The sequence below is a fragment of the Sciurus vulgaris genome, assembly GCF_902686455.1.
Source record: "Sciurus vulgaris genome assembly, chromosome: 6".
Classification (NCBI taxonomy): Eukaryota; Metazoa; Chordata; class Mammalia; order Rodentia; family Sciuridae; genus Sciurus; species Sciurus vulgaris.
In genome coordinates, this window is record NC_136466.1 from 22,694,558 (window position 1) to 22,720,886 (window position 26,329).

General features: G+C 40.4%; 1 protein-coding gene across 8 annotated transcripts; it reads left to right on the forward strand.

Moving 5' to 3' along the window:
• Window positions 1–1,212: 1,212 nt before the first annotated feature.
• Window positions 1,213–24,781, forward strand: HAVCR1 (hepatitis A virus cellular receptor 1). Of its 8 annotated transcripts, none has more exons than XM_079143853.1 (9): window positions 1,213–1,326; window positions 3,004–3,061; window positions 5,123–5,464; window positions 7,346–7,429; window positions 10,622–10,720; window positions 14,112–14,167; window positions 17,058–17,169; window positions 18,980–19,016; window positions 21,486–24,728. In XM_079143853.1, the coding sequence occupies exons 2-9, from the start codon at window positions 3,016–3,018 to the stop codon at window positions 21,598–21,600; spliced, it is 891 nt and encodes a 296-aa protein (XP_078999979.1). In that variant the 5' UTR covers window positions 1,213–1,326; window positions 3,004–3,015; the 3' UTR covers window positions 21,601–24,728. The 8 variants fall into 8 exon arrangements, with proteins under 8 accessions (XP_078999979.1, XP_078999976.1, XP_078999978.1 ...); XM_079143850.1 differs by lacking the exon at window positions 1,213–1,326 and adding an exon at window positions 1,590–1,638 and having other exon boundaries at window positions 21,486–24,729; XM_079143852.1 differs by lacking the exon at window positions 1,213–1,326 and adding an exon at window positions 2,165–2,354 and having other exon boundaries at window positions 21,486–24,727.
• Window positions 24,782–26,329: the final 1,548 nt, after the last annotated feature.

The window sequence follows — 26,329 nt, forward strand, 5'->3', positions numbered from 1 at the left end:
GTCCTAGGTTCAACCCCCAGTATTTCAAAAGAAAAACAAAACTGAATAGTATGGAATTGGATAGCCATTTAACATCTCAGAGCTGAGTTTCCACATCCTTGTCTTGGCTCTCATTATTTCCTCCTCTTCAAGCTCCTTCCGCCCTTCATTTGTTTTCCTTCAACTATTAACCTCACATGACAATTTTTAAGGAATTTTCTCTCACCTCCTTTTCCCCCTACCCTTGCCAAAATGAATCATCTCTTCCCCATGACTTGTACTTCTATTTATTTATATTTAGTCGATATTTAAATTACCTTATTGAAGTTTATGGTTTAGAATTGGGTACTGTCCAACAGAGTAGCCATATGTCACACCTTAAATTTTAATCAAAACCAAATTAAATGAAAAGGAAAAAAAAAAATTTATTTTTTTTTTTTTGGTACCGATGATTGATTCCAGGGGTGCTTTACCATGGAGCTACGTCTCCAGCCCTTTTTATTTTTTGATGTTGAGGCAGGGTCTCACGAAGTCACTCAGTCTTGCTAAATTGCTGAGAGTGGCCCCAAACTTGCAATCTTCCTGCCTCAGCCTCCCGAGTCCCTGGGATTATAGGTGCCAGCCGCTATGCCCAGCTGCTTCCCAGAGAATTGGAATAGGATGATAATAGACAGAGGGGCTGGTTGGCTGCTTTAGGATGAGAGGAAATGTCTAAAGAGGTGACTTTTAAGCAGGTTCAGAAGGCAAAGGGAAAATGTGAAACTGGTGAACTTGCAGAAAAAGGAGAGAGACAGAACCTTAGCAGAAAAGCCCTGAGGTAGAAATAAATGTAAAAGAAAGTCCACGTGGACACAGTCAGATGGCAGGGGACAGCGTGGTGGAAGAAGATACTTGAGCAATAGGGAAGGACCAGATTACTGGGACTTTATAAAAAAAAATCTGAGTAAGGAGTTAGGACTTCTTCTTTTTTTTTTTTTTTTTTTTTTTTTTTTTTTATTTCCCTGAGAGAATTATGGGAGGAAGGAGCCATAAATGGGAGATGACATGGTCTGATTAGGTATTTACCATGTCTCACTCTGCCTGACTTCATTTGTCGGTTGCTTACTTACTTGTGTTTCTGACTGATTACACAATCCTGGATTTTGGCCTCCTTCGTATCAAGTCATGCTCTGTGAGCTGTGCTATAATAGTAACAACTCATAGAACTGGATTAAACTCTTCAGAAATTCTGATCATTTATTATCTTTGAATATAATAGAACTAGTCAAGGGATATTTTGCCTCCAAATAAACAAGGCAGGAGTTCATTCTGTGTGAGCCAGTTTCAGCATCGCCTCTCCTCTCTCTGGTAAGTGAGATGGGGTTAGCGGTGCTCCTTGCAAAAGACTGAGAAGGAAAGGATAGCAAGTCACTAGAAAGGCCACCATGCCTTGGTACGACTCATCTTGTCACTCAGTGACAAGAGTGTGGAGATTTCCTTTGGAAATCTGGAAGGGCTACTAAAGATCATGATTCAATCCCTTCGTTTTCTAGAAGAGAATTTCAAACAATATCCACAAAGGCCCCATGTGACCAGTGAGCTTGTCAAGGTGGAAGAAGGAATGAGGCAAGGGCTTCCTTCTAACCAAGCCTCCAACCAGCCTCCCTGATGTCCCACGAGGTGGGGCTGGGTCAAGCCAGAGGACTCTAAGGGCAGAGGGTGGTAGGGCTCTTATGTTGCCATCTGATTTATTTCAAAAAAGTCAAAAAGCTGAGTCTGATGTGGATTCATATGTGAAATCTTGGTTTTGAATGAAGAAATGAATTTTTAAACATGGCCATACAAAACACCTCTGCAGGACAGATAGAGTCTTTGGGCCACTGGTTTGTAGCACTAGGCTTCACTGTCTCCTCCAAGGACAGAGCCTGCAGAGTCAGGGCTTCCCACTCTTGGGCTGCGAGGGACCCAGAGCCTCAGTATACCAAGTCCACCCATGTCTCCATGCAGCCTGTTGTGGGCTGCAAGGAGGCCGGAAGTCCAGTACCCTTGACTCCCTGGGAAGAAGTTACTGAAGCTTTAGCTCAAAAGAGGAGTTAATAAACTATGAGGCAGCCTTGCTGTGTTTCTATGGTTTAATGATTAATAGTCAAAGTCAGAAGCCAGAAACCTGAAATCCACACACATCAATCTCCCCAAGCCTCAGCTTCCTCCTCCACAGATGGGGTTAAAAGCAGCTGTCTTAGGGGAGGTTTGAATGAATGCGTGTACATGGGTGCTTGGCACAGGGTCTGCTCCGCAGCAGATTCTCAAAAGCTTTAGCTAATATTATTAGTACATACTTAGGCTAGTTTTCAAAGTTCTTTTGCTCATCTACCCATTCCTTTCTGAGAGACAGAGTAAGTAATTTTAGTGTTATTTTACAAGCGAGAAAAATCAAGGGTTTCGGTTAGCTTCTGTTACCCAGCTTTGTGAATGGCAGAACTCACATCTGAACCCAGCACTTCTTGAAGTTTTCTCTGGACAGTCCTCAATAAGATGTAGACTGAGTCATAATGTCCAGTTCCAGGAATGGTTAGGCCCAGTGCTTCACATTCTTGTTCATTTGATCTTGCTAATGGACCAACCCTCCATGGCCACTGAGCAGGGACAGCCCTGTGTCCACCAGAGGGCAAGGCCCCTCTGCCATTGGACGGCTGGCTTTGCTCAGGTTCTGCCACTGAGTCACACTTGATCTCTGCTCTCAGTCTTGCTTTTGTTTGCTGCCTCATGTCCCATGTGAGGCAGATAAGAGGCTAGATGTGGAGAAGGAAGGAGGAGGTAAGAGATTGTTTTGGAGGACGACTTTCCCTATCCATTGGAAGGAGCAGAGCCCTCTATGGGAGCTAAGGGAGCCTGAAGTCATTGCCTATGGTCTTCTCTCCTCCCCAGCTCACGTGGTTCACAGTCAAGGCGAAAGGAGAAGTTGCAATCTGAAAACAAGACCAGTTCTGGTACGGTCTGGTGGGGGACCACAGCCAACCAGTTTGTCTTCTTGTTTTCCTTCAGATCAACATCGTAATGTACCCGGAAGTTGTTGTTTTAAGCCTCATACTACTTCTGACAGGTAAGCGATTAGGCAGGCTGGGAGACTGGGTGGGTGCTGGGGGTGGTGGAGGAAGATAGTGTTTCCTGCTCTTTGTTGGATGGTTATGGGTTATCTGGGGAGCAGAACCAGGATGCAATCTTACTCTAAAGAAATTGCTTACCTGCTATCAATTACAAAATTGATAGCTAAGTGAATATGGCAAGGTGCAGAACAATATTTCACATGCTACCATTTGTGCCTGAACAAAAAAGGGGTGGGTAGATGTATATGCATGGCCAAATGTACATAAGAAATAGTAATGGTAACCCTGGGGTGGGGGTGGGGCTGGGCAGAGGAGGTGGGGATGGGATAGAAGGGAGAGCTAACCTTCATTGATTCCTTTTTTTGTCTTTTGGAATTTTTAACAATGTTCAACTATTTCATTTAAAAATAAATATTTTGCCTGTGGCTCATGCCTATAATCCCATTGTCTTGGGAAACTGAGGCAGGAGGATCATACATTCAAGGACAGCTTCAGCAATTTAGGGAGATCCTCAGCAGCTTCGCTAGATCCCATCTTAAAATACAAACATAAAGAAGATTGAGGATATAACTCAGTGGTTAAGCACCCTGAGTTCTATCCCCAGTACCCTAAACAAACAAACATACAAACAAACAAACAAACAAAAACAATAAAGAAAATATTTTAATTCAAAGCATTCTGTATATAGGGGGAAAGTTTTGAATAAATATTTCCTAAATTTTAAAGACTAATCTCTGGAGGATGGAATTATGGGAGAAAGTTTTTTTTTGTTTTCATTATATACTTTTATAACCTAATTGTAATATTAAGTGCTGTATTTGTAACAAAAAAAATCATATTAGGCAAAGTCAAAAGAATTCCAGGGCTGGGATTGTAGTGGTAGACCACTGCCTAGCATGTGTGAGGGACTGGGTTTGGTTCTCAGCACCTCATATAAATAAATTTAAAAAATAAAGGTCCATTGACAACCGAAAAAAAAAAAAAATTCTAGTGAGAAATATACCCTTATTTTGTATAACAATGATCATTTTTTCCCTCAGAACATTTTCCAAACTCACAGCCTGGCCCTGCATATTAATGAATCTCAGATTAGTTCTCATTTGAATATTCTCCAATTTTGTGGTTTCCTTGTGTTAGTGAGCCCTGCTTGGTTACTGGGCTGTCATCCACTGATGACAAGATCTCTGCTTCTGGACTGATCCTAATGCCCACATAAACCTCAGTAGCTCCTGGGAGTATTGTAAACCCATTTTCCAAAAATCGATTTCTGAAGAGTCTATTAGACTTCTGCCCTCAAGTTTTAAACAGACATTAGTTCTGCTTTTGTATAGAAGTGGGATAGTGAGGACGTGATTTTCTTTGCAATAGCAGTTTTCAAAGACCATGAAAATTAAAACATTGAAATTTAAGTGCAATAGAATTGAGTTTTTTTTAAATGTATTTCAACAGATTACAAGTGAATCTGGAAGAAAAAACTGGATCTTTGGAGTGGGAGGGAGAATTTTCTCTAGGCTTCTAGGCCTTGGTGCTGTTTTCGTTTTTGAAAGCCATACCCATGTATTGCCTAGTTAAAAATAAGAAACAAGCAGATGCCTGGCAAACCACAGGGTAAAATACACACTCATGCATTACTTGAGTGTCATTTGGTTCAAAGTTTTTGAAAGCAATTTAGCCAAGTTTATCAAAAGATGAAAATATTCCTTCCCTTCATCTTGGTCATTTCTCTCTTAGAAATTTATTCCCTGAGGAAACCTAAAGATAGTAGAGTTTTAATAAAAAGATTTTGTCATATTATTTATAATGGTAACAATGAGAAAGAATGTGAAAATCATACAGTGCAAATTGTCCTATTGACAAATATAGTCATTAAACAAAATATTTATTTTGATGAAAAACATGCTAAAAATGTTTATGGTATTAAAATTTAAAAATCAAGCTATAAAGCTATGCTCACAAAACGAACTATAAAAAAGTGAGAATAAATAAATCAAAAAGTGATAAAAAAAGGTTTTAGGAAAATATCAAGACTCATTCTCTGCTTCCACTTCCTGTTTCAGGTGCTGTGGTTTCTTATACAGAAGTGAGTGGGGTGGTGGGTCAGCCGGTCACTCTTCCCTGCAGCTACTCAGTGGATAATGGTGCGGTCACATCCATGTGCTGGGGCCGAGGGGCATGTCCTATATCTAAATGCTCAGATGAAATCATCTGGACTGATGGGACCCAAGTCACCTTCCGGAAGCACATGCGTTATAAGCTGGAGGGGAACCTTCTAGAAGGGGATGTATCTTTGACCATAGAGGATGCAGCTAAGACTGACAGTGGCCTGTATTGTTGTCGAATTGAACACAGGGGATGGTTCAATGATATGAAAGTCACCTTATCCTTGGAGATTAAACCAGGTAAGCTTGTTTGGTTTCCTTCGATCTTTTCCTGTAGGTTAACTGAGTTTTCTGTTTGGTAATAATTTTCTATTTTCCTTTAATAGGGAAATAGAAGGTTCATGTAATCCTGTTTGCTGATAAATACTTGCTCTTGAGAAACACAATAACTTTTATTTGCATAGATGAAGTCCTCAGACCAACTTTGATTCAAGGCCATGGGCTAGCACCCACAAACATCCCCCGGCAGCGTCCTTCAGACAGGCTTGTCAGCATTACTCTTCCAAAGTGAAACATAAGGAACAGCTTTATCAAGATGAATCTATTCAACTCTAAGAACTGTCCTTTCTTTCTGAAATTATGTCTTAGAAGAATGTTAAAATGTCCATCCTTCATATTTTAAAACCACAATGGATGTCAAAGCTAAAAAATAGGTAATTTAAGGTACTGCTTAACAACTGTCAACTCAATCTGGCTTTATCAACTGTCAACTCAATCTTGTTGAGCATTTATATGTATATAAGCTTATATATAAATTGTTATACCACTTTAAATATAAATTATATAATTTATAAATAACATTTATATATATATAAAACATATACATACACACACACACACACACACACACACACACACACACATATATATATATATATATATATATATATATATATATATATATATATACTTTTTAGACACACAGTTCTAGCACTTTCCCTGTTCTACCTTGGAAATCATATATTACAAAAACCCCATTTTAAAAATTAAAATGACCTTATATGAAAGCTTTTGCTTCCCAATAATTATTGACCAATTGCTCATAAGAAGTTCATGAAATCCAAAAATCTGGGAACATTACATTTTTCTTCTTTTCCTTGCTATTTGATGAAAGAAGTAGGTCCTTGAAGATTTCCTGGGTTCTGGTGTTGTTTCCTAATGAATCTCCTTCTACCAATGTCTTACTTTGACACTAGAATCCAATACATGTGGCCTCAATAACTTGTCTCTCTTGCTTTCATTTTATTTTATTTATTGAGGCACTTGAGATTGAATCCAGGTCCCTGTCATGCTAGGCAAGAGCTGTGCCACTGAACTACAGTCTCAACTCTTTTTTTTTTTTTAATTAAGGGGAACTTTATTTTGCCATCCCTCAGCTTTGGGACTTGGTTTGTTTCCCTTTAGGTGATATGTATAAAATGTATATGAAACTTAAATTATTTTATATGTAGATTTGTGTTCCATTCCCAACATATCTCATTATGTATTTGCAAATATTTCAAAATTTAAAAAATTCCAAATTCCAAAATACTTCTCAAGCATTTTGGATAAGGGATACTCAACCCATATCTCTTAGATGGGGGAAAAAAACCTTAGAAGGTCTTGTTCACCTTGTAACCAAATATATAATTCCTTTCTACCTGTCCTTGAATGTGTTTTAGCCCAGGCTGATGGTGTGATTTAGCCCCGAGTTACGATGCAGATCCTGGGGCATGTACCCTCAGGACTGAAAGAATGAACCACTATTTGATAAATATACTGGGTCTTGGAACTACTGTTTAAGTCAGTCACTTATCACCAAGGAGACAAATAATGGTACAGGCTCTGGACATCTTCCCTGTCTCACAGAGTTGTTTATGATGATGCATAATAAATGATACACATGACTGGTCTTTAAAAAAGGGCTTAATTATAAATATGAAATATCTATTCTTACCTCCAAAATATTGTTGATGCTACTGCTTCCTTTCTAATTGGCTTATGGCAAAGAATAAGAGCTCGGGAAAGAGAATCCTGCCCAGAGACCATTTCCCATTCGTGTGCAAGGGTACAGTTTTGAATGGGGCGCTTGTTTCCTACTGTTTGATTAATCCTTGCTTTCTTGTTGCTTTCTAACTTCAGCCAGAGACACAAGTGTTCCCATGACACCTAGGGCCTATACCTCTGCTCCTCCAACACCAGCACGCACACAGAACCACAAAACAGGTAAAACAGATGGGTTTTGGAGCCCGAGACCTACTAATGAGAGTCCACAAGCCATACCCTGCATTGTGTAAAGACAGAAGTACAATCTAGGGTGAGGGTCCTTAATTGGGCTCCCAACACGGGCGTCCCAAGATCTGCAATCCTACACTCTTCTCAAGTTACCTGCAGATTTGGTATGTATAAGCTTTTGAAGAGTAAGGGCAGGCATTGCTTTTCATCAGATTTCAAAAGTATTCATTATCAGCCCCAAATTATTTGGAGCACTGATCCAGCACAGCCAGTGGGGATGGTGCGGATCTGGCCCAACAGGATATCAATTTATGATGAAAACATGGGGAATCCAGAGAACAAGAGTTAGAATATTGAGATTTGGAGCGCATTTAGTGCATTCTGAAGTTGGGCTCTGCAGTTCAGGATAGTATTTCAACCAAGTTGTCGTTTTCTGTTTCCTATTTACCAGGCACTGTGTTGCATGCTTTGCAAGGTTCTGTCATTCAATTCTTGGGATGATTACATCATTATAGGTGTGATTCAACCCTATCTTATAGTTATGGGAACTGAGACACAGAATCAAAAAGTCTATGGTTGAAAATCATAAATAGAAAGTAGTTGAGTTAGGACTCAATCTCTGTTCATTTAAATTTGGGGTCGGTGCTTTTAACAGCTGGTTGGTGCCTTCTATCCTGAACACTGAGCTTTATGTTTGATTGAATTTTCCTGTTTTGATATTCTAAATGATAATGGCCTTATAAAGCTACCCTGTCTTTTTGGGGCAGTCAGTACTTTACACTGTTTAGCTTCAAGGATCATTTAATTTATTTATACAGAATGGAAATCACAAAAGTGCTACTTATTTAATAAGTGAGCATTGAATTTAAGGACTTCAAGGATGTACAAAGTACCTGCTCATGATTTCAATCCATGTCATGTTGTCCATACTTCAAATTCTACACAGAGAAGTTCAGATTTAATATAAATAGAAAATAATTTACAGGGAAGGGAATAGCTTGTCATCCCACAGACAAGTTTAAGTTCAAGTCTTCTATTTCTAGGATTAAAAAAGGTAACTTTTAGGGAAGATTCTCAAAGCCTTCTGAAGCACTTTGACCCCTTAAAGTGACTCTGGATTCTGAAGAGAAACCCAAGTGTCACAGCCTCTTAGTGAGAGCAATCTGTTGGAACATCTTGATTTCCCTTGACTCCCATTAAACTGTGTAGTTAACCAGGAGGGATCTGAAGGATTGGGCTATGGGTGGAGTTTAGAAGAGAAGACTTTAGGTTATAACTGGAATTTTGAGCCATAAAAATTTGTAAGAAAAGCAGCTTTGTTACAGGCAATTGAACACACTAGAGACTCTGTTGGACTTTCTCAATATTGATTTAACTTTGTAATACATAGTTTGTGCCCATAGTTTGTGGGTGGATTCATGGACTTGATTTGGAAAACTTGGATAAGTTATTAGCTTCATTTAAAGCTATGGTTTAGAAGAGAAATGGTGGCTTATGTGTTCATGGAACCTCCTGTAGTGTGGTATTCATAAAATCTTATTCTTATCCTGATAGTTTCCTAGAGAGTTTGAGTTTAAAGTTGATCTTCACAGTCAAGGAGGGGATGAGCACCCTAGCTTATCTAATGCAGGGACACTACATTTTACATCTGTGTCTCCTGGTGCACATGCTAGTTGCCTAAAATATTCATGGAAGAACTGAATGTAAGGTTGTAAGAGTAGGGAAGAAATGAAAACTGCCACAAAGACCTAAACTTAGGGGAAAAAATTAGACTCAAGACTTCTCTTGCACAGAATTAAACTAAGACTGGTCATCTGATTTTCTTGTGCTGTCCTTGTTTTAGTCCCTAAAGAGTCAAATGCTTTTAAAGGCTTGGGCATTAGAGAAAAACAGGAAAACAGCTCAGAACATGAGAAAGGGAAGGTTGAAATGTAAAATTATCAAGACTGCATTGGGAAGGGGAAGCAGAAAGGCCATTGAGAGGCAATTAGGGAAGCCCAGGTTTAGGAACTCCTGGTCAGCCACCACCACTCATTTGCTCCAAGATTCTGTGGTGTTCTAAGAGAAGGGAATTGTGTAAACATCTTAAAAAGAGGCAGGTGACCAAGTCTGCATATCAGGTGAGCTATTTGATAGGGAAGAAAGGAAAGATTTCAGAAAAGGAAAAGGAAATAGCTGTGTATTAGAGAGTTCCCGGAGACAGCTTTCTGGTGAGAAATGAACAGTAGTGTGCTTGCCTAGCATTCACAACGCCCTGGGTTCAAGAAAGTTCTGGTGAGAAAAGGAAGATGAGTCAGATAACACAGGAAATCACTCTTAACAGAGGAATGGTTAGAATGCAAGTACAGAAGGAGAGGGGATCAGGGTCTACCAGGAAGCCTGCTTGGAAGGTTGCAAATCATTACCCAGGCCAAGATGTTGTGCAATACTGTCATCTTGAAGGGACCTTGGGAAATTAAATACTGTGTCTGTTCTGTGTTGGTGAATAGACACATCTGTCTAGAATAATGTGTGGACAATCTAGTACTTGAATAGGGTCAGGAGATGCAGAATGACATCATTGCGAAGGGACTAGTGCAGGTTAGTGGAAACTCCCAGCCAGGCCTTGTTCCCTGAAAGTGAAATGTCACTGGTAACTGGTAGTAATCAAACGAAACTTAACTGGGTGTCCTACGTAAGATGTGCTGTTGTAATGTGCTATCTAATTTAAAGGAAGTACAGGAGTCTAGAAGAATGGAAAGTGAAATAATTCTGTATATTGTTAAAACTATCTATAACTTTATTTAGATCCCTTTTTTAAAACGTGTTTTTTTAGCTGTAGATGGACCTTTATTTTATTTAATTTTATGTGATGCTGAGAATTGAACCCAGTGCCTCACTTGTGCCAGGCAAGTGCGATACCACTGAGCCACTACCCCGGTTCTAGATCACATTTTTGTCATGATAATAAAATGACTAGATAGCCCTGCACTGCCTGAAGGCTATCTATGAGTAAATCTCTAAGAGGAGTTAGAATGGCCAGAGGTGGGTAGGCAGCGGCCATTTTTTGCTGAGGAAGGCTAAGTGAAGTCTCTGTGGGAAGTGGGTGGTAATTTCTAATTTTAGTTTAGTTTTTTATTTTTGTTGGGGTTGCAAATTTCCCTCCACAAATGGAACATGGTTCTTCCATTGTTTTCGCTCTAGTAAGTACTTCACCTTCTACAACTCAGGCCTCAGAAACCCAGACTATGACTCGGCAGGAAACAGAGTCTTCCTGCTCACCACTCTACCCTTGCCCAACAGGTAAGTGCGTTCTGTTCCTGGAACCCCTGGGTGTATTTGAATCTTGATAACCATTGATAGTAAGAGCACTCACTCTGGAGTAAGACAGATCTGATGAGGGCTGACGCTGGCCACTCTCTCTGAATCTGTTTCATTACTTGTGAATGGATGTAATGCCACTGATCTTATAGAATCCTTACAAAGATTAAATGAGATGAAGGACCTGGGACATGGTTGCAAGGGGGTAAGTGATAGATACTATGTCAGTTACTACTATTACTTGGGATATCCTGAATCCATAAGATGGTCATGGGCAACTTGTATGATTTGGAAATAGCTACCTACATATGACTCAATTTTTATAAATTAAATCAACCAGTCTTGATGCCAAGCTCATTACTGGGCTCTATCTCTTGGGTCAGGGCCTTAAAACAATTAAATTCAGCTCCCTGGTGTCTATACCAAACTGGTCATCTATGTATCCTCCAAGTCCCAGACCCTAAGTACAAACTGCTGTCTTGGCAATCTTGTATTTGCATGTCATCCTAAGGTGGTGCTGTGGTCTGCATGTTTATGTTCCCCCACAAATTTAAATGTTGATACCTAATCCTCAGTGCAATAGCATTAAGAGGTGGGGCATCTGGGGGGTGATTAGGGCCCTGCCCTCATGAATGAGATTGATTCCTTTATATAGGAAGCCTGAGGGTGCTAGTCTGCCCTTTTTTCACATGGGGACTCAGAGAACGCACCATCTCTGGGGAAGTGAGCCCTCACCAGGCGATCTATCAGCCTGTATCTTCATCCTGAACTTCCTGGCCTTTAGAACTGTGACCTGTAAATTTCTTTTGTCAACTACCCTGTCTAGGGCATTTTGTTATGGCAGCCTGAATGGACCAAACCAGACAGCCTCGAGGATGCATGCCATGCTGAGACCCTGCTTCTCCCTCTGAACATTCTGCCTTACTGCTCAGACCCTGGGAAGGCCCCATAAACGCTCCACTCTTTAGAAATACAGAATCAATCTGTCTTTCCTTGATGGAGAAAGATGACACCCAGAAGCCTGTTGTTTTTCCCAGTTAACGCTCTTTGTTACCTAAGTTTTGAGAGCACTGCATACAGAACCGCTTTGTGATTCAGAGCTGGCTTAGGTGTCCTTGTGCCTGTGCTGCATCCAAACAAGGTCAAGCCTTGCAAGACTCCGTGTATGTGACTCACTGTACTCAGCGGTTGCAATCTGTGGGGCCCCCACCCGCTTATGGCCTCCCTTTGGCCAAGTATTCCTGGAAACTGGTTAATTTTAAATGGACCTGCAGTGAGATTCACCCAGGGACACATTCAGAAGGGATTAGGTAATGGTGACATTTGGTTTGGAAAGTGGAGTCCCTAGTGTAAGCTATTTCCAGGCACAAAAACAAAATGAAAATAGATAGGAATGAACACAAGGTAACAGCCGTGGGAGCGGCTGCACCCCCATCTTTGAGTGGGGAATCATTCTCTAAAATATCATGCCACCAAAACCTGGTCAAGGTAAAGTTTTCCAGAACAAAACAGACACCAGAACAGCTGTGTCCCCAGGATTTGTGTGACTGCTAACATCCTGGCTGTGTATCTGAGGCTCCCAGGCCAAATCCTCACTGCATGCATGTCAACCCTCAGGTGATTAAACCTCCACAGAAGCAAAGAATGTTAGGTCTGGAAGGGATTTAGGTTGTCATATGGCCAGCCACCCACCTTTGAAAGATGTGCCAGGACACTTACGCATCTCAATGAATTCTTTCAAGGCAGGTTGAACTTTTTTCACTGCCAGAATAGGGAGACCTGCTCTGCTTTGGAGACACACAGCGCCCAGTTCAGCCACCACTTACTAGCTGCATGCCAATGGCTGTTCCTCACTGGATGGCTACAGAGAACCATGTGTGGGGCATCACGCAGTCTCCCTCCCGCCTCACAGCTCCACCATCCTACAGCAATGGTGACGATGATGATGATAAAGCCAATATTTTCCAACACAGTGTGATGTACTTCCATGCATCATCTAATTTAATTATAACAAATTAAATATGTATTGTTAATAGCTTGTAGCTTAAAGGATGCCGGCTAAAAACATATATGTATTTGTGTACATATATACACACACATAGGCATTTATATGTAGACTTACACACACATGCATATACATACATATGTGCTGATGTGTGTATGCAAAGGGCCCTGATTATCAAGGTCACATTGCTAACGGACATTGTCAGAACTGAATCCACATTTTATCTGACTCAAGTTCATGCTATTTTTACTATATCACCCCATCCTCCTCCTGAAGGTCATAAATAAGTTGCAGAGCCTAGACTCTAGATCTGTCTAAACTTGATATCGTCTTTGGTTCTGTGTAAGCACAGTAAAGTAAATATTTAGGGGAGGAGTAAAATCATCCAATTTTATTCCTGCTGGGGCTGTGTAGTCATTAGGGAATTTCATGGACCTTAGTATTTTCCTTCGGAGGGAGTGCAACGTGTGTGGTGCTCACCAGCAAAGGCTCCTGTCATTTGCTAAAGGTGTGAGCATGTGTCACCAGTCCATGCTGTTTTGGCACCCATAGAATAGGACTGAGGCACTGGTTAGGACGTGAAGTGCTTAGTATATGGCAGATACTCGGGAAAAATAATTCTTTATTTGACCTATAGATGCTGACGAAGGACACAGTAATTTATTCTCTTGTAAACTAGATATTCCCAAAAAACTTAGAAAATTCAAATGTTCAAAACTTCAAGGTCAATGTATCTTATTATACAAAATCCAATTCCTTAAATAGTATGTGGTACACTGATCTTGCGGCTGATACAGCAGATATTTTCTAAAGTACTTCTGGACCAACATCTAAATACATTGGCATATAACTTGAGAATTAAATGCATCTTATTTTAGGTATCTTGATATATTTCACTCACATTCTGAGTGCAAACCCAGTGTAAAGTGCATTTTGAATAGGGCGGTTCTGGTCTCAGATCTGCAGGTGTCTCTGGCACTCATCCGCAGTTTCTTAACTAGTATGAAAATATTGTCTTCAAGTGTCATCCACTCTGGTTCCATGAATGAACTTTTCTGATTCCTCTAAAGTTGTAACACTATGTGTCCATTACATACATTTCTCTCCATTAAAAAAAAAAGAGGAAAGGAGTCCACTTTCAAAGAGCCCATGACAGAAAGGTGAAAGAACATGACTTCATAGGATAACGCTTTAGAATGTTAATAACTTGGTACGACTCTTGGCGACTCTTGGGAGGCCGGCGGCATTTGGTCATGTTATTATTCAACTTTCCATTCATCTCCAGAAGGCAGTGTGAATATATCTAGTCTCTTCAGTGGAAATCCAATATCTTTGTAATTCTAAATAATTTTCCTTCTTGTTGAGCAGATGGGAACGGCACTATGACACAGTCTTCAGATGGTCTTTGGCACAACAATCAGACTGTAAGTACATTCCTCCTTGTTTTATTAGCCAGGCTCACTTGTCTATCTTCCTGGAAGCAAACTTGCAACTTACAGTCTATTTCTGTAAGAGTAGCCATAGATTGATTTTCTTTAAAAAGTTGGAGAAAAGGAAGAAAAGAATTGAACTCTAAATAGGATGCTTTAAGTTGAAAAGTTTTTAGAGGTGCATCAGTTCGTTAAGTGATATTTTACTAAATAACATACACGTGCATGATGCACACACACATACACACACCACTCAAACTTGGCTGTGGTCAAAAATTGGGAAAAAACAATGAGCTAACTCAAGGACAGCAAGTTAACATACCACGAAGATTTTAATTGTTAGAGAGATAACATGCTTTCAGTCAGTGGGATGGAGCATAGGCCCTCCCACACGGCCCTCCTACACAAAAACACAAGGTAAGCCAAAGTCTTGCACAAGGACAGGCCCACTAATGTCCTTTTCCCACACAGTGACCGTTCTGTGGGGTTTTTCTTAGGTCCCTGTGGATGTTTTTCTGTACACATCCCTCCCCAAAAGGTCTTAAGGTCTTAATTTGATTCTGTAGGGTGTTCTCATATTTTTTCTGCAGCGAGCTTGAGAAAAATCAGAGGGACCCCGGTCTCACAATACTCATCGGGGATTTCTCTTTCCAAAGACGTTAGATGAACTTCTCGGTCAGGGTCTCTCCTTTTGCCTCCTGAAACAGTCTTTGTTCTAGTATGTGCAAGTAGCTCAGGAGCAACAAATAAAGAATCTGAGGGCAGAGAACAGTCCTTCTGATAGTGAATTGTGAGAAAGGACACAACATAGTAATTGAAAGAGAACATCAAAAAGCTCTGCAAGGTAGGGCTGTTTATTATAGGACCAAATGACCTCACGCTATATACCTTAGTGACAATAAGACTGCAGAGGAGTGATATCTTAGAAATTATCTTATACAGCACAGGCACTGAGTGGTCTGATGAATGCAGACAATCTGTATGTATTGGTGAGATATCAGAACTATCATTATGTGAATTTTTATTATGTGGCTAAATGATCAGACTTACAGCTGGGTTGAAAAACAAAATATCGAATGGTGAGGTGACCTTAGTTATCTGCAGAACAGGTATGTTTAGCAGCAAGTAGAAGCAATTTAAGAGCAGCAAGTTCAAGATCAGCAGTAGCAAAAATGTGAACTTTTTGTGCTTCGTCTGAAGTTGTCAAGTTATCTCCCATGTATATTGTGAAAACAATTTATAACAGCATGTAATTTTGACTCATTGGGTCAACTTCCTGGGCTCTGTCTGAAGAAGAGAATTGAACAAAGACTTGAGGATTGCTGCTATTCATAATTATGAAAACATCATAAATAAGTAAATGTTTAATAGTAAGGGATTAATTATTTAGTCAGTTAAGCATGTCCACATATCACCAGTAAGGATACACTCACTGCAGTATACTTACATGGGACATGGGAAGATGTGAGTTACTATAGATTGTTAAGTGAAAAAAAAGGAACTTTTAATACGGTATATATACAATAGCATATATAGATATAGATATACTGATATCTAGCCAAAACATACAGATTCTGCCTACATTCATCAGATCAATCAGTGCCTGTGCTGTATAAGATAATTTTATATATAATGTAGTAATTGTTCCTCTTAAGAAAAGACTCTGGAGGAACAAAACTCTAAAAGACTACATAAAGCAAACTGGTAATAGTACTTGTGTCTGGATATTAGGTAATGGATGACTTTAGTTTTCTTTTTTATGCTTAACTGCATATTCTAAAATAAACATGCAATATTTGTGTCATATATTTAAAAAATGAAAGCAAAGTCTGTTTCCTGGATCCCCATTCTCCATCTGCCTACCCACTTTCTTCCTCATAGGTGAGGGTAAGGACACAACAGCATGGTCTTTCCCTCCCACATATTGTCTAGGTCCCTTCTAAGCCATGATGACTCCGTTACTTTCCTCTATATACTTTATAGGGTTTACCAAGAAATACCTAATAGTACCTTTCCCAAGAACCCTATTAAATATGCTGTTTATAGATAGAAAAGCAGAGGTTCAGAGAGGATAAATAACTTGTCCATGGTAATACAGCAACTAAGTAGAAGAGTGGGGATTTTATTTCAGAGATTAACCTCTTATATGGGAAAACATTTGATCCATTTCTCTGATCCTCCACTTTCTTCTTAAGACCTATTCAATGGGATCTCCTTAGTATTAGAGCTAAGCTATGAAAAGGGGCCTAACATGATACCTGGCATGTTTCAGGGTTCTTTCAGGACATAGCATCCCTTTACTATCTTCAGGAGGAGATTTAAACACAATTCTACATTTCCACCTGGTTTCACCTGATTACTAAAGTGTTAATCAGGGTCATGTTTGTGAGCAGTTACTTACAAGTCTTTATCATAACACAGAATCTTGAATTATATTAAAAAATACAAACTACAGAAGATCAAATTCAATAATCAAGCACATCATATAACATCAGATCAAGTCAATTTATATACGAACAAAAATATTTCTTTTCTTTCTTCATATTATATGATCATACATTTATGGAAACAAGCCTAATGACTTTTGAAACATATGATTTGCATACATTATAAACAAGCCAACAGTTTGAACGTTGACATATGTATACACCTCTGTAAATACCATCCCAAGCAAAATAGAAAATGTTTCCATGGTTCTGAAGCACATTTCAAATTTCAGCTTGTCCCAGAATTCCACGGTGGAGTGCACCTCAGGCCCTTTGTTCTTGCCCTCAGTGTCTCGAAGTAGCCCAGGCCAATCAACACCTGGGGCGAGGTATGCCAGATCGGTGTTCTAGGCATCGTCCTCAGGAGGGGCTCTTTCAGTCTGCTGCTGTTTCCTTAGCAGGTGTTCCCAGCAAGAAGCCCGGGGATGACCAATGCCGGACTCTACATCGGAATTGCCATTTCCACCTTGGTGCTGCTGCTTGCAGTTTCGATTGTCATAATTATCAAAAGTAAGTCATTTCCAGATTGTTCCCAATGACTAGAGCAGGGATTCTACAGACACTGTCTGCACTTAAGTGACTCCATGGGGCATGTGATTGGAGTTCACATGACTTCCCTGCGTCCCCAAGTGCTCCTCTGTAAAATGCACATGGCCTCTTCCTCGTGGATTGTGCTGGCCCCTAAAGAACACGGAGAATGGCTTCTGTCATATAATATGTACACAACTCAACTGCTAACTGCTATCTCCTTAGAAAAGATCTTTTTTTTTTTTTTTGCCATAACTCTCTGTAAATCTCATGGAGCTTACCTTTTAGTGGAATTTTTGCTTCGTATCATTGTTTCTTAATTTTGTTCTTTGTTTTTCAATTATTGGTGCTCTGAAGAGAAAATTCAACATCAGTTCTCCATAAAAGAAATTAAATACTAAGAAATAAGAGTCGCCAGGTGTGGTGGCACACATCTATAATCCCAGCAGCTCAAGAGGCTGAGACAGGAGGATTGAAAATTTGAGACCAGCCTCAGCAATCTAGCAAGGTCCTAAGCAACCTAGTGAAACCCTGTCTCAAAATAAAAATAAATAAATAAAAAGGGCTGGGGATGTTGCTCAGTGGTTAAATGTCCCTGGATTTAATCCCTAGTACTAAAAAAGAAAAAAAGAAATAAGAATTTGTTGGGCAGGGTTGAGATTTGGAGGTGACAAACCATTGTAAAGACACAGTGTCTTTTCTCCTCCCCTCGAGATCCGATGTTTGTCCCCTTGGGGTGATATTGTTGATGGTACCAGAACACTTATTTAGCACATGAAGCATTGGAGGGGGAACTGTTTGCAGGATAGGACTAGAACAAAGGTCTTCAAGAGGCAGCCACCAGGGCCTCATGCCCCTTCTGTCAGTTGTGTGTGTGTGTGTGTTTGTGCTGTTTCTCTGTAACCTGCCCCTCATGAAAGAACCTCAGTCATCTGTTTTGTGCAACACCGTATATAAACCCATTATCAATCTACTTCATGGGTCTGGGCAGAAAACTGAAAACTGAGTATACTTGTGAAATTTAAGGAAATTTCTATCTGATAATTTAGAACTTTGTTAGTCAAAATGATTGGGAATAGGGTAAAATACCTTAAATAAGCTTCTTTCCTTAAAAAAAAAAAGTTACTTATTTCTCTCTAAAGGGGATGGATTTTACTGCAACTATAAAATCTGATAAAAGTTCACTGATAGAGGTGGCCCCTAGTATGGGATCTTATGTCCCAGATAGCCTAGGGTAAGCCTGGTTTATGTCTGTTTTCCAGTATCTCATTTAAAAAAAAAAAAAATCACAGACTTTTTGAGGGTTTTTTTTTTTTTTTTTTTTTTTTTTTTTTTTGGTACTGGGAATAGAACCTAGTACAAAAAAAAAAAAAAAAAAAAAAAAAAAAGAAGAAGCCACTGAGCCACATCCTCAGACATTTTCATTTTCCATAGAGGTCTTGCTAAGTTGCTGAGGGCCTCATTAAATTTCTGAGGCTGGCCTGTAACTTGCAGTCCTCCTGACTCAGCCTCCAAAGCTGCAGGTGTATACCTCAGTTTTTAAAACAAAAGGTGATTTAATAATTTCATTATAGCAGGATATGTGGGTGAATATCCTGGACATTACTGAAAATGTGACAGTGAACAATAAGGAGTGTGCCTGTAGACTCAAGTGGGGACACAGGAAGGGATTGCTGAAGTCATGGGGGAAGGGTTCAAGTCACAATGAAATAATAGACTCAACTGGAAGAAGATGTTGTGGATTATTTTGCTAACATGTTCATTCTGCCCCATCTTCTTCCCCCCGATTTAGAGTATTTCTTCTTCAGAAAGAAGATGCAGCCACTAAGGTAAGCTTGTAAGGGTTTGTGTGTGTATCTTTTGATGTTCCTTCTCTAGTAAAAATAAAGAGAAATTCCTCTCTGATTCCCCCCTAAATGGCCCATTCAACCCCTTGGATTCTGAAAATCTAGTTTCATGAGCAGCTCTCGTTACCCATATCTTGCAGTGACATTTTTAGCTTTCTGTATTTCCATACAGTTCTGGCAGTGCCAGTATAGAAGGGGCACCTGGATCCTACTCTCTTAGATGAAAAGAACTGAATTGTAGATTCTCTTGAAGGAGCTGTTTATGAAAGGAGTTGCTTTGATTTGCCCTTTAATGTTATTCAACGTTTTCTCTTATTGAGTGTTTATTGAGCACCTATTCTATTACAAGTTGATGAACAAAACAGAAGAAATATAAAACAAATAAACAGGGTCCTTTTAAGTGCTTACATACACCAGGGAAGAGCAGGGGGATGGACTTTCAATCGAGCCCAAGGGAGCAGAAGATTTGGAGGAACAGACTTCCTGACTGAAGGAGCTAAGTGCTCCAGTTGCTGGCTGCTCCCACCACGTGCAGTCTGCTCCAGTCCTTTACCCTTGAGGGAGCGGAATTCACTCTACGTGTGAAGACCTTCCTGTCTATCCTGCAGCCCAGTTAAAGCTTAAATCCCCTTTACTGCACCTGTGGCAGGCAGTCACCTGCCCCCACTAAAGTCAACTAGCCTGCTTCATTTGCTTCAGCACAGCTCTGAGCAAGGACATTTTGTGCCTCAGTATCCGTGCCTCTTAGGCTGCCATCCATTATTCTGAGTTCTCCTTCGTTGGCTGCTTATACGCAGACTCACCTGTGCATGAGTTAATTACAAGGCGATCCCTAGACCATGCCTTGGACAGGGTCCAGCCTGTTGCAAGTGCCAGTGCATGTTGGCTTTTATTATTTCGATCATGCCCTTCATAGCTGTAAACCTATGAGGTAGGCAGTATTATTAGCCTCATTTTACAGATTGGAAAAATAGGCTCAGAAATATGAAGGGACATTCAAGGTCACACTACACAGTACACAAAGGACTCGATCCCAGGGGATCCAGGCTCATAAATATTTTTCACCAACTTCTTCTGAAAAGGAAAAGGAAATGCTCCTTATTGGTGAAAAGTCATGGAACATAGTATCCTTTTAGCTATTTGGTTTCTATTTTTTGCACTGCTAACTTATCTTTTTTCAAAAGGTTCACTTTTTGTCACTTAGTTATAAAGAAAAAAATTATATAAAATGTAAAATATTTCGAAAGCAGAAAAGAATTGCACCGCTTAATATGGGATTTCCTCATGACATTTTCTTTGTGGCAGTTATATCACACTGACTCATTTGAGCTAATTGACACCTTGACTGTTTTCACATATCTGTAACTGAGCCACTTTAAGGACCACAGAGAGGCTTTGTCTCATGTTTTTGTAAAAATTAATTTTAATTGTTTTGAAGTGTTGGCGATCAAACCCAGGATCTTGCACCTACTAGGCAAGCCCTCTACCACTGAGCATACCCCATGCCCTCTCATGAACTTTTAAATATATTCAGTGGGGGCCTGTTCCTCATCTGGGGATGAATGAAGACTCAGGTTCTACATTTTCAGAAGTAGAAACTGTCCGTATATACAAATTACAAAACGCCAGTCACATCGCATACCACGCAGGTGTAAGTCTGTGTCTTCCCTGCTTTTACCTCCCTGATTTCCATGAGACTCAAACCCAGCCCATTGTGACCGCCCAAAGAGCAGGGGGTACAGAGTAAGCTCTCCACATAGTCCCACTAAAGCAATTCCTGTCCCTCATGTGAAAGGGAGACACCAGCAGTTCTCTCCAAAAAATTAGAGCCGTCACCTCCAGGGTCTGCTCTTTTGTGCACTTGGTGTGTGAAAGCATGTTATGAAAGTAATCCAATCCCTGACTTTGAAATTTGATCATAAGTCACAGTAACATTTTTGACACCGAGATCTGGCGCACACTTGTGAAACAGCAGAATTCCACTGCACCCAAGACTTTCCTATATCTCATAGGATATAGGTCACCAAGCAGTTGAAGAGCCTTTTCTAAAAAGTCACAATCCACAGTTGTGAAGACACCAGTCAACCAGTTTTTAGCCGCATTCGAAAATTATCCATCTTTATTTAGTAACTCAGTTCAACGTCAGATATCTGTCTTTTTACATTTCCCATTTTTCTATTCTATTATGTGATACCCTGCTGACACCAGTCTGAGTTTTTAAAATAGTTCTTAGGTTGTCTGCATAGTTATTAAAGAGAATCTCCTGCAACTTAATACTCAGGGGCAACACCTTCGCATCTCCAGAAGGGACTATTCATTTTATAGTTTGTGTGAACAGGGCTCTTAGATTCTCAAATAGCCAATCTTGCCAGATCACAAAAGTGCTGCTCAGACCTTAGAAGTGATCTGCTTTTTCCTTTACTCATGTTATTCTTCAACACTTTTTTGCAGCATGGTTTCCTTGACTGGCCCTCAAATTGGAACTCTGCAAAGTGAAGCAGATGTGCGTGCCCGAGCAGAAGACAATGTCTACGTCATTGAGGATAATCTTTACGTCATGGAATAAGACCCAAGGGTGCTCTTGGGGGTGTTATGTCCATGACTGCAGAAGACAGTGACCGGATATCACTATGTCAGACTCCTTTTGAACTCCAGGACCACTTCTCTGTCATTTCACCTGGCCTTCCAACATGTCTGCCACATTGGATAGGGTGACTCTCTAGCTCAGAACTGTACACAAACTCATTAACAGCATCCTAATTTCCATACTAAAACTAGATCATTTTTTTCCCACTCATGGTAGAGCATTCTCCCGCACATGAACATTTTAGAATTCTGTATTTTCTTTAGACCCCTTTATTCTTACATCCATTTAAAAAAAAGTGATTAGTGACACAGGAAGGAAAATTGTGTTTAAAACTGCCAAGAAATGAGGGACAAGATTTAAGAACCAAAAAATTCAAAGACTTCATTGGGCAGCATTTCATGATTACCTCTTGTTTTTATACTGTAACTACAAATATTTTATTTCTTATGTTTCCTAGGTTCAAATCGTGAGGGCCTGCAGGTTTTTATTTCCCCTGTGGAGAAATAGAAGTGGGTCTAATTTCACCATTATAGGAATATATGTTTTCCATGTGATGCATGGAGTGGCTGATTTGTGGATCAAGGTGGTTATTTTAGCCATGAGGAGTTGTAGTAGGGAGTGTGGACCAAGTCGAAGCAGGGGAAGAGAACCACTTATCCTGGGATTCGGTACATTTATGCTATTTCTACCCTTGCACTTGGGCCATGGTGCTAGGCATATTTTCCCTCCCTCCCTTCCTTACTTCCTTTCTTCTTTTATATCCGGTACTGGGATTGAGCCCAAGGGTGCTCTGTCAGTTAGCTGCATCCCCAACCCTTTCTAAGTTTGTACTTTGAGATGCAGTCTTGCTAAGTTGCTGAGACTGGTTTTGAACTTGATCTTCCTGACTCAGCCTCCTCAGTCACTGTGATTACAGGCCTTTGCTACTGCTCCTGGCCAGTGCTAGGCATTTTTGTAGACAACCATCAGGTTCTCTGAACCAATTTTCAGAATGAGGAGAGACAGAAATGAAAGGGAAAAAACCGAGAGAATAGGGAAAAGACTGTCTGCCTTAGGTAAGTTCTATTGCAAATCTAATAGTATTTGAAATTATCACTAGTGTTTTCTAAAATTTTATATTTCTAAATGATCTCCAGACCACTTTTATATTTAAAGTGATTTCAGAAAGTTGAAGGGTCTTTTTCCAATCTAATTAATTCCAAGCCCCACCCCCCTTTTTTAGTAATTCCATGACACTTTGGTTTTGCCAGGAGTTAAAGAGAAGTGTATCAAAAGGAATCTTCAGTCACTCACGTGACTGTTTAAAAATGTAGATATGCAAGGGCTGATATTGTCAGAAAAAGAAATGTTTTCACATGAAGAGTTAACGGGGTTGGATATTAATTTCAATTTCAATTTGAGTGAACCCTGAAATCATGGTTGGGGTTCAAAGATACACCACAGTGGTCTGGGAGGGCAGGATGCTTCATGTCAAAGGTCACATTTCTTACACTGTTCTGCAGAGTTCTAGGAAATTACCAGATCCTCTGAGTGAGGGTTCTATGAGTAAATAAGATCTGTGTACACTGTATTCTGGGTTTGCCAGCTGGGGCGAGCCTGTTTGGGTCTAAAAGTGTGTTATATTCCAACTACAGTGTTTTCTTTTTCTTAAATTTGAGGCAACATGCATAAATTTGGAGCTTTGAATTTAAAGCCCAGATTTGTAGTGTGTTGGGAAAGTTTGTCAAGCTTAGACTGCACTCTTTTGGTTTTGTTTATTTTGTTCTGTTTTGTTTGCAAATCCTGGGGATTGAGCCCAAGGGCCTCCAGCTGGGTGCACGCCTGTGGTCAGGGGCCCCCTGACTGGGACTGCACCCTGCTTTCCTGGCCCACTCACTTTCAATTCTTGCCTGATTCGTGTGGGACATTGAGTTTATGATGCCTGCTCTAGTCTCCATATTCTTCCTGGAGATTTATTATCCATGCTGAAGGGCCTGGGGATCTGGTTAACTGTTTAATCTCACATTTCTAAACTTGTTTGAACACACAAGCACAGTGCCTATTAGCATTCTGTGAAACAAATTACACGGGAAACCCCTCAGTACTCAGGATTAAGAATAGGACTTGAAGTTGGGTGTGGTGGCACACGCCTGTAATCCCAGTGGCTTGGGAGGCTGAGGCAGAAGGATCATGAGTTCAAAGCCAACCTCAGCAAAAGTGAGGCACTAAGCAACTCAGTGAGACCCTGTCTTTAAATAAAATAACAAAATAGGACAGTGGCTCAGTGGTTGAGTGCCCCTGAGTTCAATCCCTGGTAACAAAAAAAAAAAAAAAAAAAAAAAGAAATTGATTTCTAATCCTGACTCTTCTCAGTGACACTAGATGACAACAAGATAATTAGGATAACTTGTTTTTATGCTCAATTTTTTTTCATTTTTACCTATTAGGTATAATCTTCTCCATACCTAATTTGGCATTTAGTGATAATTCTAATGAAGTGTTACTTGTAAGAAGTCTTTGCAAGAGGAAAAACACTACAGAAATTTCCCCCCAGCAGATTTTCTAGGAATAGCAGGGCTAGCATGCATGCTTGGTAATTAATATATTGTTGTTACATTCATAAATCTCTTGCTGTAGGAGATCTCTTCTTAAAAATGATATTTCTTTTTGAAACTGTTTATGTTGAATTATTTCAATGTTATCCTACAGAAAAATTTGTTAATAACTGAGATGGAGGATGGTTAAGAAAGGAGAAAGGGGAGGAATTTCATTATTTTGACCTTTTTCTATAAATCTATCGATCTTAGAGATCGTCTTGAATTTTGTTTGGCGCCTTTGAGACACAGTTGAGTTTCCGTTACCTACCATCTGTCCTGGAGAAAGAGCACATGGCGATGATTAAGACTGTATATTCAAATTTATGAGATTTTGCACATCATTAAGTAGCATGATCAATCATTCACTGATAGCTATAAAGATGGGGTGATTCTGTGGGTACATGAAAGCAGGGGACTCCTCGTGGTCGTGTGTACATTCATTAATAAATAAGATCTGTTCCATCCTTTTGAAAACTGGCTTGTCATTTTCTCAGACTCATCACTTAGGTCTGGCCAGGTATGTTCGCCTTGCTGGGGACATGGCCAAAGTGTCAAAATGTGCTAAGTCACGTAGGGACCAGGTGCTCTGCTGGGTGCTGGAGAGAGAGCAGAGTCCCTTCTTGAACTCTGGTTCCTATGACGTTCTGATTTAATAGAAACCACCTTTCCCAGTGCTCATTAATGCTAAGGAAAAAAAAACTGATAGAGGCTGGTTTCCAAATGGCATTCGGGGTCAGAAAACTCTGTTGCAGGGGTGTTTCTGTGTGTTGTGGGATGTTTGGTGTCATCCCTTGCCTACCCATTAGATGCCAGTCACACCTTCTGGTTGTGATGACTGGAAATGTTCCCTGAGGGGCAGCACCAGCCCAAATGAAAACCACCAGGACAGAAGGCACCTGTGGGGGGAGGGAGGGGCCAGTGTGTGCTGTTAGCTTGTTGTCAAGGGCTGCCTTGGGGAAAGAGGTGGCATTTGAGACGAAACCGAAAGAATGTGTCGGCAGCACAGCCACATGAACATCTGCTGGAAGGAAGCTACCAAGTGCAAAGGCCCTGGGGCAGGAAGAAGCCTGAGTCGTACAAGAGAGGAAGTTGTGTTCCAAGAACCAAGAGAGGCAAGTACAGCTGCAGCAAAGAGAAGAGAGAAAGTGAGGCTGGAAAGATGGGCAGGGTGTTTCACCAGGGGCTGGATGGAAGGGGGTCTATGGACACATTTGTTCGAGCAGAGTCCCAGTCTGGGAAAACGAAGCACTTCGGCATATTGAAGGTCAAACCTGCTGTCCCTTGCCACACACTTTAAGATGAGTCAGTGATTCTGTTCTAAGATCAGGTTTAGCCCTCTGAGAAAAAGACAGCGTGGTTGGGATGTCAGAGGGGGCAGGTAGGACAAGGGTGGAGGGGAAGGGTACATCCTCCCAGCCATGGGCTTTCTGTAGGGCTGAGCCATGAACCCCAGGCCTAAGAAGAGGAGTCCTGGAAGAAGAGGAACGGGGTAGCAAAGTGTGTCCCTGATTGCACGGGGCCTGGCAGCAGCTGAGTAAACTTCTCCCAAACTTGCAACTTAAAAAATATGCTATTTCTAGGTATACATGACAGTATAGTACATTTAGACATATTATACATACATAGCATAACTTGTTCCAGTTAGGATCCCGTTATTGTGGTTGTACATGATGTGGAGTTACGTGGGTCGTGTATTCAAATATAAGGATAGGAAAGTTATGTCCGGTTCATTCTACTGTCTTCCCTATTCCCATCCTCCCTCACTTCCCTTCCTTCCCCTTTGTCAAATCCGATGGACTTCTTCTATTCTTCTCCTCCCTTGTTGTGGGTTAGCATTCTCATATCAGAGAGAACATTCTGCCTTTGATTGTTTTGGGATTGGCTTATTGCACTTAGCATGATAGTTCCTTCCATTTACTGGCATATGCCATAAATTCATTCTTCTTTATGTTTGAGTAATATTCCATTGCGTATATGTACCATACTTTCTTTATCCAAATTCATCTGTGGTAGGGCATTTAGGTTGGTTCCATAGCTTGACAATTGTGAATTGAGCTGCTATACATTTTGATGTGGCTGCCTCACTGTAGTATGCTGATTTTAAGTCCTTTCGGTATAAACTGAGGAATGGG

Bases quoted from the DNA above. Each gene is read 5' to 3' on its own strand.
- HAVCR1 (XM_079143848.1), top strand. From the start codon at position 2,573: ATGGACCAACCCTCCATGGCCACTGAGCAGGGACAGCCCTGTGTCCAC. The intron at 2,666-3,003 runs GTTCTGCCACTG...GTTTTCCTTCAG, and splicing joins GGACGGCTGGCTTTGCTCAG to ATCAACATCGTAATGTACCC. The intron at 14,168-17,057 runs GTAAGTACATTC...CTGTTTCCTTAG, and splicing joins TTTGGCACAACAATCAGACT to CAGGTGTTCCCAGCAAGAAG.